General features: G+C 43.4%; 1 protein-coding gene across 1 annotated transcript in view; it reads right to left on the reverse strand.

The window, feature by feature from the left end:
- syne1a (spectrin repeat containing, nuclear envelope 1a) overlaps window positions 1–13,502 on the reverse strand; it is a 109,502-nt gene that overhangs the window by 62,992 nt on the left and 33,008 nt on the right. Inside the window, exons 53-63 of the mRNA XM_041958052.1 lie at window positions 12,024–12,383; window positions 10,370–10,506; window positions 7,833–8,010; window positions 5,329–5,511; window positions 4,766–4,909; window positions 3,250–3,405; window positions 2,125–2,289; window positions 1,532–1,704; window positions 1,203–1,356; window positions 764–907; window positions 142–306 (exon numbers count right to left, since the gene is read on the reverse strand). Coding sequence (XP_041813986.1) covers window positions 142–306; window positions 764–907; window positions 1,203–1,356; window positions 1,532–1,704; window positions 2,125–2,289; window positions 3,250–3,405; window positions 4,766–4,909; window positions 5,329–5,511; window positions 7,833–8,010; window positions 10,370–10,506; window positions 12,024–12,383 — 1,959 coding nt within the window. The remainder of the gene's footprint in view (window positions 1–141; window positions 307–763; window positions 908–1,202; window positions 1,357–1,531; window positions 1,705–2,124; window positions 2,290–3,249; window positions 3,406–4,765; window positions 4,910–5,328; window positions 5,512–7,832; window positions 8,011–10,369; window positions 10,507–12,023; window positions 12,384–13,502) is intronic.

The raw sequence follows: 13,502 nt of genomic DNA on the forward strand, positions 1-13,502 counted from the left end.
AAAGGTCCAAAGTGTCCGAGGCTTAAGCCAGGTGTGATGACAGTAAGAGTGGACACTGATACTAAGAAGCTTTTCCTTACATTTGTACATTTGTCTGTCTATGTCAATTACTTTATCCACAACGCCCCACACTATTAATACCTGCAGCTGTTGTAGTGTCTTCTCTAGTGTATCCACATTTCCCTCTGGATGGGACGAGGAGGCCAGAGTGGCCTGTTCCTGCTCCAGCCAGTCTTCAAACACATGTAAACCCCTTTGATATTCCTGATGGACCAGCACCAGGCCTTTGGCCTTACTGACTGCATTCTGCAAAACAAGTTAGATACATTACTGGAAAGATTGGGGTATATACAGTCAATATCACAGCAGCAGTGGACAGTGGAATTTTGTTATAAAAAGAGATGTGTTTGAAATGTATGACTACTTGCCTGGTTACTGAAATCAATTACTACAAACTGAACAACTCAACTACATGCTAACACAATATCTAAGCAGCATAAATGTATGTAAAGTGATCTAAAGGTGTGTATAGCGTTGTTGTCTTTAAATCTGTGAATAAGACGGCGAAAAATGCGTAATGAATTCATTATTCGAGAAATTATGAAAATATTCAACATATAGGTCACGCTCTTCAATAAAATGATTGAGATTCATGAAACAACATGAAGTTAGTGCTCAGAGAAATATTCTCAAAACAATCATTTTTTATTCAAATGCCTGCAGAGGAAATAATGAAACCGTATGTTGTCTGCAGTGTAAGTACCTTGGCCTTTTCTTTGAGGGCGTTGTATCTACACTGCAGCTGCTGCACCTCCTGCTGGGTAGTGTAGTGTTCAGCCATATTGGACCCCTTTGTGGCAATGGTCTCCAGAGGACTGCTGTGACTCAGTACCTCTTCATAGAGAAGCTGGAATGAATAAGAACACATGCAGACATTCAGTGTAGAAACCTTTATTCCACGGGGATGCTCTGGGGTATAAACAAGTGTAACTGCATGTGTCTGGTGTAGGGCTTTCCATTAAAAAAAGGTGAACTTTAAAATTTGGGAAGACGATTAAAAAACAAAAATTGGAAAACATGGCAGATGTTTCGTAAAAGGGTAAATGTTCAGGCAATACCAAGTTTCATCTCAATGCAAAAAAAAGTTCACAACATCTAGTCTGGCTTTTTTAAGATTAGCTATTATTAGCCAGATGTGATACCTTGGTCTTTCCCAGGTTGGCAGTCTTGTCTCTCATCTCAGAATACTGTCTGTCTGAGCAGCTAAGAGTCTCCTCAACCCGGTCCATCCACAGCACAAACTGACCCACGTCCTCCTGATAACTGGTCCATTGCGACAAAGCGCCCTCCAGCTGACTGTTACAAGGACATAACAATGTTAACACACAGGGAAAAAAACATAACACACACAAACAACGAACATACACATTTGAGTCATTATAACCTTTCAAGCAACTGAAATCAATGAAGTGAAACTAGACAGTTCCAATTTATCAACTGACAGACTGACTGATTGGTTCATGATAACAACCTTTTACACTGAATAGAGGCAGAGAGCAAGGAGTCCCATGAGTCTTTGAGGTCCTGGATCTGTTTGCGAATCACTGGGACCCCCTCAGCTGAGGTGTTCCTCTGGACTGCTTCTCCCCGCGTCAGAAGCATCTTTAGCTGGATCTCCCTCTCCTGACGAGCAGCCAGTAGGGCCTACAGACCGAGGTTGAAGAATGGACATAAAATAACTATCTTGAGTAAACATATTTTGCTTTCTATACCAAGAAATGCAACATGTTTTCCAGGCGGTCACCAAAAATCCAAGTATTGCCAGCAAGGGAATGTGTCACAATACTGCTGTAGTGATAATTTTGGTATCAAGTGAGAAATCTGCAGAACTGGTATGCACTACACATAAACACAAATCAGCCTTTACTGTATTAAGTTGAGCTATGCTATGCTAATTTCCTTAAATCACATATATGTCACTATGTCAGCCTCACACACTATAGGAAAAGAATTTTTCGGAAAACATAGATAATTTCTTGTGTCTAAAATTAACCAAGAGCCCAGTCTATGAAAACAACGCCGTATTCCTTTAAGGCATCCCACACCCGTCTTGTCCCTCCTTACTTCCAGCTGTAACATCCGGTCCTCTAACACGCCCTTGTCAGTGGTGGTGGAGATGCAGGTGCTGAGGACCCTCTGAGCTTCACACACCCAATCTTGGAGCTCTTTAAGGCCCTGAGAGAAGAGACGGTGCTCCCCTACAATGCGTTCAATCCTGGAGGCCTTGTCCTTTAGAGATGAGAGAACAGCACTGTAAAGACACTTATAATTCTTATATTGGTTCTGAGAAACAGGGCAGGACTGCAATGATTGTTTCCGTTACACAACAACAGTGTCTTCATATATTTCAGTTTGAATTTGAACTCACAGTCTTGTTTTTCCCCACATTCATCTCCAGAGACTTCCCACCCACACATTACAGCACAAACACAATGTATTTTGTTTGCGGTCAACACTTGTACATCTTAAACATCTGTGTAACTGCAGAGTGGAGAAAAGCAGAGCTGCAATAACACTCTACAAGTGGCAGTTTTAAATGATTTCATTCCTGTTTCCATGTCTGGCAGGGAAGAAGACCTAAAAATAGCGCTCCACTAGCTAGCCGGCAAAGAAAATAAATCCCATTCATCATTGTTAGGGCACTCTCATTGTCCTGAGGTAAGAGAACTGTGCTTTGCGGTCATTGTAATGTTTTGTTCTACGCTATGTCAAATTTATCATAAGAGTGTGACCAATCTAATGAGAGCTTCAAAAAGGTCAGACTCTCAAGCACTGACATGTTTCAGCTCTGGCATTTTAGAAGTGCTTCAGTTGATAAAAGGTGAGCTCAACAGCCTTGGCCTTTTTTATGGTGATGAGGCTGCAACCTTTTGGAGGTGAAAGACAGATTACTGTGCTCAGGTAAATTACGACAGACAGAGAGACTTTCTTGGGGTACAGTCTTTTTACCCAAGGCAAGCTGATTACAGCAACCATGACTGATGTGCGACTGGGAAATAAAGCATGACACAGCAAATAACAGAGAACAACAATAAACAACATAGGTGGACAGAAGGCACGAGTTTTTAGCTCAAACAGTACATCAAGCATGGCACAGTTCAGCATGCTGCAGCATTTCTCAGGCAGAAGCACAGATACAGTAAGGGAAAGAAAGGGGGTGGCAGGGTTACTGGTTGGGAGCAGTGTTACCTTGGTTAAGTTGCTGAGGGCTAAATACTGTGCCGACAGCTGGGACACACGGTGGACGAAGCCCTTGCCTGCTGCTTGTCCTTCCCAGAGACGATGAGCTCTCTCCCTGAGCTTGCCCAGCTCTGCCTCCTGACTGGCCATCTCCTCAAGTACACACTGGGCCAGTATGAAGCAGGAGGAGGAGGAGATGGAGAAAGATGAAGGAGCAATAGGATGTAGGTAAGCACAGTTGGAAGGGCAGGGTTAAAAGTGACAGAATACGTGGAGCACATTGGAGAGGAAGTGTGTAAGCACCATGAAATTGTGAGTCAAGGGCAAAACATATGAAAATATGAAAGTAAAACAGGAAAGGTTAGATGTGAGAGGTACAGAGGAGGGATACAAGGTTGGGTTAACATATCACAAGAACAGACAGAGTTACAGGAACACATCAAAATACACAGATAAAGACAGGGGAAAGAACATCATAAAAACCAGCATCAGCAGTATTTCTCTTGATGTTCATTTTTAAATAGAAATAGGGTTATTCAGCGAGACACCACAGCAGAGGACAGGTGATAACATACTGCAAAGGCGGGGGGTATACATGTGAAAAGGTAAAGAGGATTTTGCCAACACAGGTTCACACACTGAAGCCTGCATGTATTGTATTATACTTGAGGTGCTGGGGGAAGAAATGTAATTGCTTGCAGGGCCAGACAAAAGGCAACGAGGAGAAGTGCTACAGTGGGCGACAGAGTAAATACAAAAATAGCAACAACGATAAGGGCAGAGCTTTAAGATGGGCTTGATATGTTTTTTCTCTTTTGTCAGTTTTATCTTTTTAACGCTCCGTGCCTCTCTTCCTTTTTTGTCTCTGCCAGACATGGCAGAGGCTGTTATCGCATCCTGAAAAGGGCCTTTTAGCCACGCAGCGCTTCAGCTGTGACAGAAGGAGAATTAATTAGATTTCTGGACTTTTCCTCTGACTATTGTGTCAAGACGCTGCTCTATTTTGATCCAGTGGTGCTCGACAAATGTAATTAGGTCCTTCTCTTTTCCCAGCTGATTTGAGATTGTACTTTAGGGAGCATATCTGATGGAGAGCTACAACTATTTGGTATCCCTGAAAAATCTACTTAATATTCAATTAATGGTGCAATTACAGGGTTTACTTGAGTGAGGAGAGGAAATGAGAGAATGTCAGTGATAGTAGCTGAGAAAAGAACTGTGAAAGGCACGCTCTCAGTATGACATAATACAATTTAACAGAAAATGGATCCTTCTGTATGGTGATGTATTGCAAAACGTATTGCTTAAGAAGTGGCTATAAAACACTAAAAACTAGGAGACAAACCCACAAATAGCCACAATAACTACATGGATAAAGCAATCATAGATGTACATCGTAAGAGAGCTGTGATGTTCAGCTGTGAGGAATACTGAGAGGAATCAGGAATCCACTGGTTCAAAGACCCCAGACACAGTGGAGTCAGGTGTAACTGTGTAAGGAGCATGACTTTGGGATCCCCAGTACCTGTAGTTTGCTGAGCTCCTGTTTCTTGGCTGGAAGGTCGTGCAGCCGAGCACTGCTCTCCTGAACTCTGACCTCTGTGCTGTTCAGCCAGTCCTGCAGAGGCTCAGCACTGGCCTCAAACTCCGTCATCTGGGACTGCAGGTTCTGAAAAAATAACACTTAACATGTCAACTATAACTAGAGAAATTCTCAAAGAAATTGATTCTGTACCATCTGACAAATCTGTATAATGGATACAGTAAGCATTTCATTTAATTATATTTTGAATTAAATTCATTGTCAGATCTTAGATGCATATCAAATCCACATTCATATTTCTATATGTATATCCCTATGTACTCTATAGTCATAATTAATCAAATGAAACCAAATCAGTCCGGGAAAAACGACCCACAGATGGACACACTGTATAGAAATACTAGCTAACTGCATTAATTTAAACATTAAAACAACACAGTTTACCTTTATTTAACTATACAGTCCCTCTGAGATTGAGATTCTCTTGTTCAGGGGAGACCTTAGCCAAGAAAGCAGCAACCAAACAAAAGCAAATGTTAACCAACCTTCAGTGCATCCTCCCTCATCTGAAGATTATTCATCAGGCTCTTCCAGTCTTCTCTAGCATTTGCCACCTTGGCCTTGATTCCCTCCACTCTGTCTCTGGACACCACGGCCATCAGCAGCTCCCCACTGGCTCCTACTGTACTCAGCCTGGCCTGGCCATGCTCCCTGTCACTCAAGAACTCCTGTGGGAATACACAGACAAAGACAAAGGAACTGTGACTATTTAGCACAAACATACACACAAATGGAGGAGGGTGTGAAAGTGAAAGGAGGGAAAAGAGAGAGAAATGGACTGAATGACAATCCCCAACTTCTTTTTGTCTTCCACTTCTGATGCAATGGCTGATGGGTAACTGAAATAAACATGGCCATTCTTTCTCTTTTTTTGGGGAGGTCCCAGAATCTCACTTCACACTGTCAAAAGCAGTAATTAGACCGAGTCATTACTAATTCCATATGCGTGGGCAGAAGGAGGTGTCTGACCCAAGGAGGCAATTGTAGATAAGGAAAGTCAGTGAGCCTGAAATGTGTTGGTTTTTACATAGCTCCTCCATACCCACCCGCAGAAAATGTACACACACACACACACACACAGACATACACACAGACATACCCCTCCCTCAGAGCTGAGCCGATGACAGTAGCGCAGCAGGGACCACTCCACCATCTGTGCAGTCAGCACATCACTTACACACACTACAGCTTCAGCCTCCTCACACACACACAAATGTGGTAAAGTACAGCCACACACAAGCATAGAAGGTCTGTGTCTCTCTCTGTCTTTCTTCATGAGTGTGTCTCTTTATTTATCTCTCTCTTCTCTGTTCATTCACTGTATTTTTCACACTTACTACCATTCTCCCCCCTGCCAACGTAACTGTATACCACCAATTAAGCGTGACACAATGGATGCCCCCGCCCCTCCCACGCTGGCCCTCCTGGAGGTCAGCCATGTGGAAACATTGTTCCACATTCCTCACCAAGTCAATAATAAATAAAACATGACTGCCTCTATATTCCTCTCCCCTCACTATCATATACTCTATGACATTCCCTCTCATGCTCAAAGCTGCACTGGAAACTTCTGAAGGAGTGCACACAAAAACTCCTGCACATCTCTTAATGTGACTGATGATTGAATAACTTCCACATGTACTACCTGCACTGACAGAAAAAAACCCCTCATATGTTGCAATAAAATCAAGTTCTGCTCTTTGTCAGTGTAGAATTATCGTCTTACTATTTAAGCTCAGCTCAAAGCAATAATGTTAATTCCTTGGTGGTAATGTAGTGGTGGACACGGTCAGGTGTCTGAGAGGTAATTAACTGTCTGGTGCAGGGATGTGGGGACGTCTACGTCAACCGACAAGCACCCTACACTTAGCCAGGGCCCTGGGGTGCACTAAAGAGGCTGCCAGACTGTTACACCTGCCATCTTCTCAGAGAAAGACACAGAGACTTCTCAGAAAGAGAGACACACAGATATTTTGAAGAGAATGGCACAGAGACCCCGCTGTGGAGCTTTCTCTCATCCCTCTTGGCTCTGTGCCCTTTTTGGGCTTATCCAGCCAATGGCAGGTCCTGCCACTCCAACAAGCCCACCAGTGGACACTCAACAGTGGGCACGTCAATACAGACATCCCCTCGAGCAATCACCCACTGAAAGTGGATTGATTCTTCAACTATTACATCATTTCATTTTCAGAAATTCCCTTTGTGGTAACACGCTTTGTTTAGCCTGTGAAAAAATCCATGCAAAGACATTAAAAGCTGGCACTAAATTGGAATTAGCAACTGTGGATTTAGAGTGTACACAGTTTTATGAGGATTTAAAGCAGCAACCCAAAGGTGGAGGAACACAAAATGACTTTTACAACAACAATATTGTTGATATCATTCCCTCCCCAGGCTGCATGACTCTGGTTGATGTAAGTGAATAAATTACACTACCCTAATTCTGCTAGCAACCACTACTTGCTCTGAAATCATTACTACTTCACCGGAGCTAATAAATAGCATGACACTATGTGGCCATTCTGGGTGGCAGTCCTCAAACATGAGCGTATGAATAAGTATTATTGTCCATCCTGTAGTTAGTTAAAAATGTAGGTTTTTCTCAAAAGGCTGGATTAAAGTAATATTCGGTGACATTCAAATAAATATCAATTCTACTACTCTCTATCTCTGAATAATATAGCAAAATGTGATTAAATCTGTATATTTGCTGTTCTTTGTCTGGGAGGTCTGTCCTGGGAAAACTCTGGTGCACAGGAGGTGATGGACTTTATATTTCAAGCAGCAATAAACAGAATCAAAGCTGGGTAAGAGCAGTAACAGCTGAACAGGCTGGGGAAAAAGTGTGATTTCCAAGTGATATCAGCATTGTCCACTGCCAAAACACCATAGCAAGGACTGCACATAAGCACAATTGAATGCCACCAATGTTTTATGAACATAGTAACAATTTAACAGACGTCCACTGTAAATAACAGCAGAATCTTACTTGGATCCTCTGCAGAGCGGTGGAGGCCTCAGCGACGCTCTGTGGCACATCAAAGCATTTGGCGGTGCTGATTTTGGCATTGACCAACCACTGCTGGAAGTCTCTCAGGGCTGCACGGAACCTCTGCTCCAACAAGCGCTCCTTATTTTGACACTCTCTGGACGCACGAAGGCTGAGACTGGGGGACAAGAGAAACGTTAAGGACTGATTTAACAGGTAACTCACAGGTTGAAATCCAGCATGAGAAATGAACAAAGAAAGAAGGGGGCTTACAACCAGAGGAACTGTTTGCTGTCTACTACCCATGTGCTCATCAAAACAAAGACATGTGCAGATGCTCAGATACTGTACATACTGACCTCACACTACGGAGGAGGAGGAGGAGTGAGAAACGGGCAGGTGGAGAAATGGCAAAGTGGGTGAAGTGGAAAGAATGAGCGTTGGGGCAAAGAGGGAGAGTGGGGGATGGTGGTAAGGGCTACTGCGTAGGTGGGGGTTGAGAGGCAACATATGAGTGGGGCAAGAGTTCACAGGGGTGACAAGATGGAGGGAGCAGGGGATGACAGATTGATGCTGTAAGAAAACGGGTGAGATGGAAAGGATATGGCAGGGATAGAGTCTGGTTAAGTAATTCTTGCAATGGCCCTTGTAATGGATGGGTAAGTGACATGATTTCACATGAAATAACCAGTAAAATACTTTCTTTGCACGCCATGCAAAAAGGAAACTTAACTGCAAAATAATATATGTGCAGTTAATAGCATGAAAAATCCTAACGTGCATAACACTGAATTCAGAATAACATTTACAATGAGAAACATAGAGGACGACTACAGAAAAGAGTCATTTGGTTTCATACGTATTGGGCAGTGGGTGAAGGTTAAAGGGGGGAGAGTGGAAGAAGTGATGGAAAGGATGACAGCAGGGAAACAAGGTGCGCAGCTGTTTAGGCAAGAATTACAGTCCAAAGGGAGGCATGAAAAAACAAGTCAAAATCACACACAACCTTCTACTGCACCATACACGTATGCACACAAATACCCTTGAGCTTTAATGATGCGATGAGGGCATGAAAGGGTAACACAGTGGGGATAGCATGAGTGTGGAAGAAGCACTTTTTTCTGCTGTGACAGACAAAATCTGGCATGTGCTATGAAGAGGATGGGGGGAGTTGTTGCCTTTTTCTCCTCTGACACTTTTTTTCACTCAGTCTCTCTCCTTGCTCTTCTTTCTGCAGCGCTTAATGCAGGACAGGTGCAAAGAGCACACAGGCCAAGTCCATTACAGACTAAAAAGCCAAGTGAATGAGGAAGGGTGCTGTTTTTGCCAATCAGCAGCCAAAGCCAATTACCCGCCAAAGCATCTCCAACAAGTTGACCTCACTCAGGTTGTCTGCCAATAAATGTTAGTCACAGTGCTTTTACGCTACCCTGCACTATCTCAAAATGACTACGTTCATATTACATTCATGCAAATTCGGTACATAATGTGTGCTACTGTAGCAGTGCATGTATGCATGCATGTGTTGAATATGAATAATGTGTGCATGCATGTTTTTTTGTGCGCACTGCTGTTCATTTGAAAAGGCACCGCATGGTGTGTTCACAAACAAGCATAAATGAACACAGGCTAACTTGTGGGCTCAAAAGCAGGCAATTAAAGCTCAGTAAATAGACTAAAGCATGCAATGTATCAGCATGAAAAAAACAACCATCCAAATGTATCTGATTTCCCTCAAATCACATTCAGCCTTGCATAAAATTAAACCGCAGAAGGACACAAACCAAAACAAACACAGTGAACAAGCGGAGGTGAAGAGAAGGTAGTCAAATGTCGCGTAGCAACTGGTGGCTCTAGTGCTCCCTGTCATCCTTCACCTTCGACTGGCTGACACACAAGTCAGGACTCTGTGTGCGTAATGGCCACACACATACACACACACATGTGCATACTCTTCCAACACAAATAAGCTTGTAAAACTGAGCACTAATCCTGCCCACTCAGAAATGTGAGGGGTGTTTTTGATGGAGAACTCTCTGCCCTTCCTCTATTGTGGTTCTTGGATTCATTTGCTGTGTTATGGAATGAATGAGTATGTTATGCAAAGTCTGTTTTGTGCAGTTTTTGGTCTTATTATGTGCAGTACACTTTACCCACAGGGTTTAGCAATATAGTTGAAATTTTTGTCACAATATTATTCAAAATATGTTCCGAGTCAGCTATTACAAACTGCAAATATTTGCAAAGCAGCTACATTCCACTGTTTTATACTAATTATATCAAATTCTGTGTTATGTGTAAAAAACCTTTTTGAAATAATTCTGTCAGTTTATAATTACAGTTTGATCTGAATTATTCAGTTAAATAGAAATCATATTATCTTGATTTAAATCTGCTGAAAGCCCATAAATGACAATATAAAGTCATCACCCAGCTTTAGCCAATAAATCTCACTTTCTTTTCAAACCCACCTGATGAAAACACATACAAAAGTGCTTTTCACCACACACTGTTTAGTAATGCAGAAAGATGCTCACCTGTTGTGCTGTTTGATAAGTGCAGTGACCCGGTCCGATTGTGAGCCCAGGTCTCTAGAGTATCGCACCAGGTCATTCAGTTGGCCTTTCAACTTCTCAGCCATCGGCTCTGCGCTCTGCAAGCCCTCCAGTATATCCTAAACAACACAAAACAGACACCAGCTGGCTCAGTGTGTGTGTGTGTGCGTGTGTGTGTGTGTGTGTGTGTGTGTCAAGGAAAGACAAGCACCCAACGGATCTGCATGACACCCTTCAATAAGTGCACTCGCATTCCTATTCGCTCTGGCTTGGTCCTTTTTGCTCTTCTCACATTCACACCCATTCACACACACGCACACACGCTCCAACACATACTCACAGTGCTGCTTGTACAATAGCATTTCTGTTCTTCGCGGAGTGTGTCAGGAAGGAGCTGTGGATACCGTTCTCCCGCTCTCCTCAGCGTGCCTCACATTCTGGACTCACACAGTCATGAAATCCTGTCCCATGAAATATGTACAAGCTCACTCTCTGACTCTCTGACTCTCACCCGCTCGCTCTCTTTCTGACGTATTACCAATAAACAACCCTCCCCTTCCTCCCTACTCCTGTGGACTCGTTGCTCTCTTCTCCCTCTTCTCCTTCCCTCTTCGTTCCACTACTTTCTCTTCCCTCCTCTCTCCTCTTCCTCTCTCCCTCCTCCCACTCCTTGCACTCAGTCCCTCTCACACATTTTTCCTCCCTCTCACTCTCTCACGCTCTCTCCCGGTGGAATTCAGCTGTCAGCCCTCACAGATGCAGGACTGCTTCAAACGCGCACAAACGAGCGGCTAACGAAAACAAGGCTAGATACAGGAAACAGGCTGGAGGAGGAGAGAGAGAAGCGGAGGAGGGGAAAGACTCCTCCTCTGTTCTTTGACAGCCCCAAATTGAGAAAAAACGGAGAAAGGCATGGCCGAAGAAGCCCAGGGAGGAGTGTGAGGGTGTACTGGCATGCCTTTGACAATACAGAGAAATTGTCACACTGTAAACATCCTGTGGAGGTTGGAAACAGAGCGGCAGGGGAGGTGAGGAGCAAGAGCATCTAAGAAATAACCCCTGCAGTCGAGAAAGACATCACTGTACACTTCAGTTCTAACAAGTTAGAGTACAGAAAGGGGAAAGGGGAAGGAATGGAGAGGGGGGAATGTTTGGGAGGGAGAGATAGTGGAAAATAATGGCAAAAAAACAAAAGGGGGAGGGGTAGAGGGGACACACAGGGAAAACAGAATGAGGAGAAAACAAGAGAAACTGATGGGATTGTAGCTGTCACTCCTTCGTCATCCCAGTAAAGCTGATTTACAAACTAATCTGTTTTTAGGATTTACAAATAGAATGGATAATTACTGACAGAGAAAGCATAGCTGAATGCAGAGGATGTATGCAGGGTGTGTGTGTGCCTGTGGGTACTTTCCATTAGACAATGCTAATCACCTTCACTAAAATTAACATGGTACAATACTGCCCAGTAGCCACTGTCAGATTTTTACACGTTACATTTTGCCAACCCATATGCTAGATGAATAGAAGAGTTTTTATTATTTAGACTTTTTTTTAAATAAACTATTGTGAGCAGATGAACAGTGAATAATTTAGACATTATGCTGCCATTTATTTAAATCTCCTGCTACTATACCTTAGCCAGCTGCCATCCCTCCACTGCTTCCTCGCCGTTGCTCCGCCCTTCAGCTTTAATCAACTCCTGGCTCCACCCCCTCAGTCGTCCATCCAGCTCTTTCAACTCATCCTCCAACCTGGCGGTCAGGCGGTCATATTCCTCCTCCGAGGCTGCAGCGGCGGCCAGGGCCCCCTCCAGGCCGTCCCTGGCCCTCAGGGCGGCCCCCTCCCACTGCTCCAGAGCCTGGGACAGCGCCCCCAGCTGTCGGTCCATGGCCTCGCAGCCACCCGCTGCCGTGTGCTCTGCCGTGGACGCTGCACTCCGACGCACCCGGCTGAGGCGCTCCCGGCCCTCCAATAGCCGACACTCCACACGCTCCTGAGGAGATAGGGAGGGTGGACAGGAGACAAAGTTGCTACGGAAACAGTGACTACAGAAACTGCAACCTCCGGATGTGCAGTCTATTCTATTTTAAGCTGCCTCCATAGATTTGATGTCTCTTGCTCCATCACTTTCTTTTTTTTTTTTTTATCTGTCATCTTTTATCTGATTCTGTCTTTGGACCATTTGTTCTGATTCATTCATTCTGTCCTACATTTTCATTTGCTACCTCAGTATTCTCTGTCTATTACTAATTTCATCCTCTGTCTCCATCCCTCTCCACCTCCATCTCTCATTCTGTGTGGAAAGGTAGCACTCGGAAGGCAGAGGGTGTGAAAAGCAAACACTTGAGTGTGATGCAATAGCAGTGAGCTGATAGAGGGATTAAAAAGGGAAAAAAAACGGCATCTGATCATTTTCATGTGTGTAGTATAAGAATATGAACATTGAAACCATAAATGGGAAATTAAAATGGCACAACTAACATGTGTGTACAACAAATTATCTTTCCTCTTCCACTGAAATGCCTCACACCATGGCTCTACAAACACACATTTACAATGTGATAATTAGGACCCATGTGTGAAATTTAAATGCAAATCAATATCTCCTCACATATTTTCTCTCGTCTGTAATTGCAGAATTATTGAACACGGAAAAGCTTAGCTGTAAATTCCACTGCTGCTCTCTTTTAACCTTTTTTATATGGTTACAGACCAACTTACTGGCAGTAAAATGTGCCAGGAGAGATATTTGGATGTAATACAGAAACAAACTGAGAACCAATTCCAATTCCCTACATAGTTTGCCCTCCTTCATAGCAGGAGTCCATTAAGATTAGATGGGTTAGGATAATTCAGCAGTCAGTTGCCTCAGCAACAGATGATAGATATAACACCTTTAAACTGGGTGTAGTTTCACAAAAAAAACACATCCTTGAGGCATGCCTGTGACTTACTCTGACAGTGGTGTTAATTCAGTCAAACATTGGTTGCTGTTACATTTATTGTACGTGAAATTAAGCTATCATCACTGATTGTACCATCTATCAACGATCATTCTTATTCAGAAGTACTCTTACAGTGTGAACTATTAATGTACATAGAGGTAATACTA

This window comes from Chelmon rostratus, chromosome 18, assembly GCF_017976325.1.
Source record: "Chelmon rostratus isolate fCheRos1 chromosome 18, fCheRos1.pri, whole genome shotgun sequence".
Taxonomy (NCBI): Eukaryota; Metazoa; Chordata; class Actinopteri; order Chaetodontiformes; family Chaetodontidae; genus Chelmon; species Chelmon rostratus.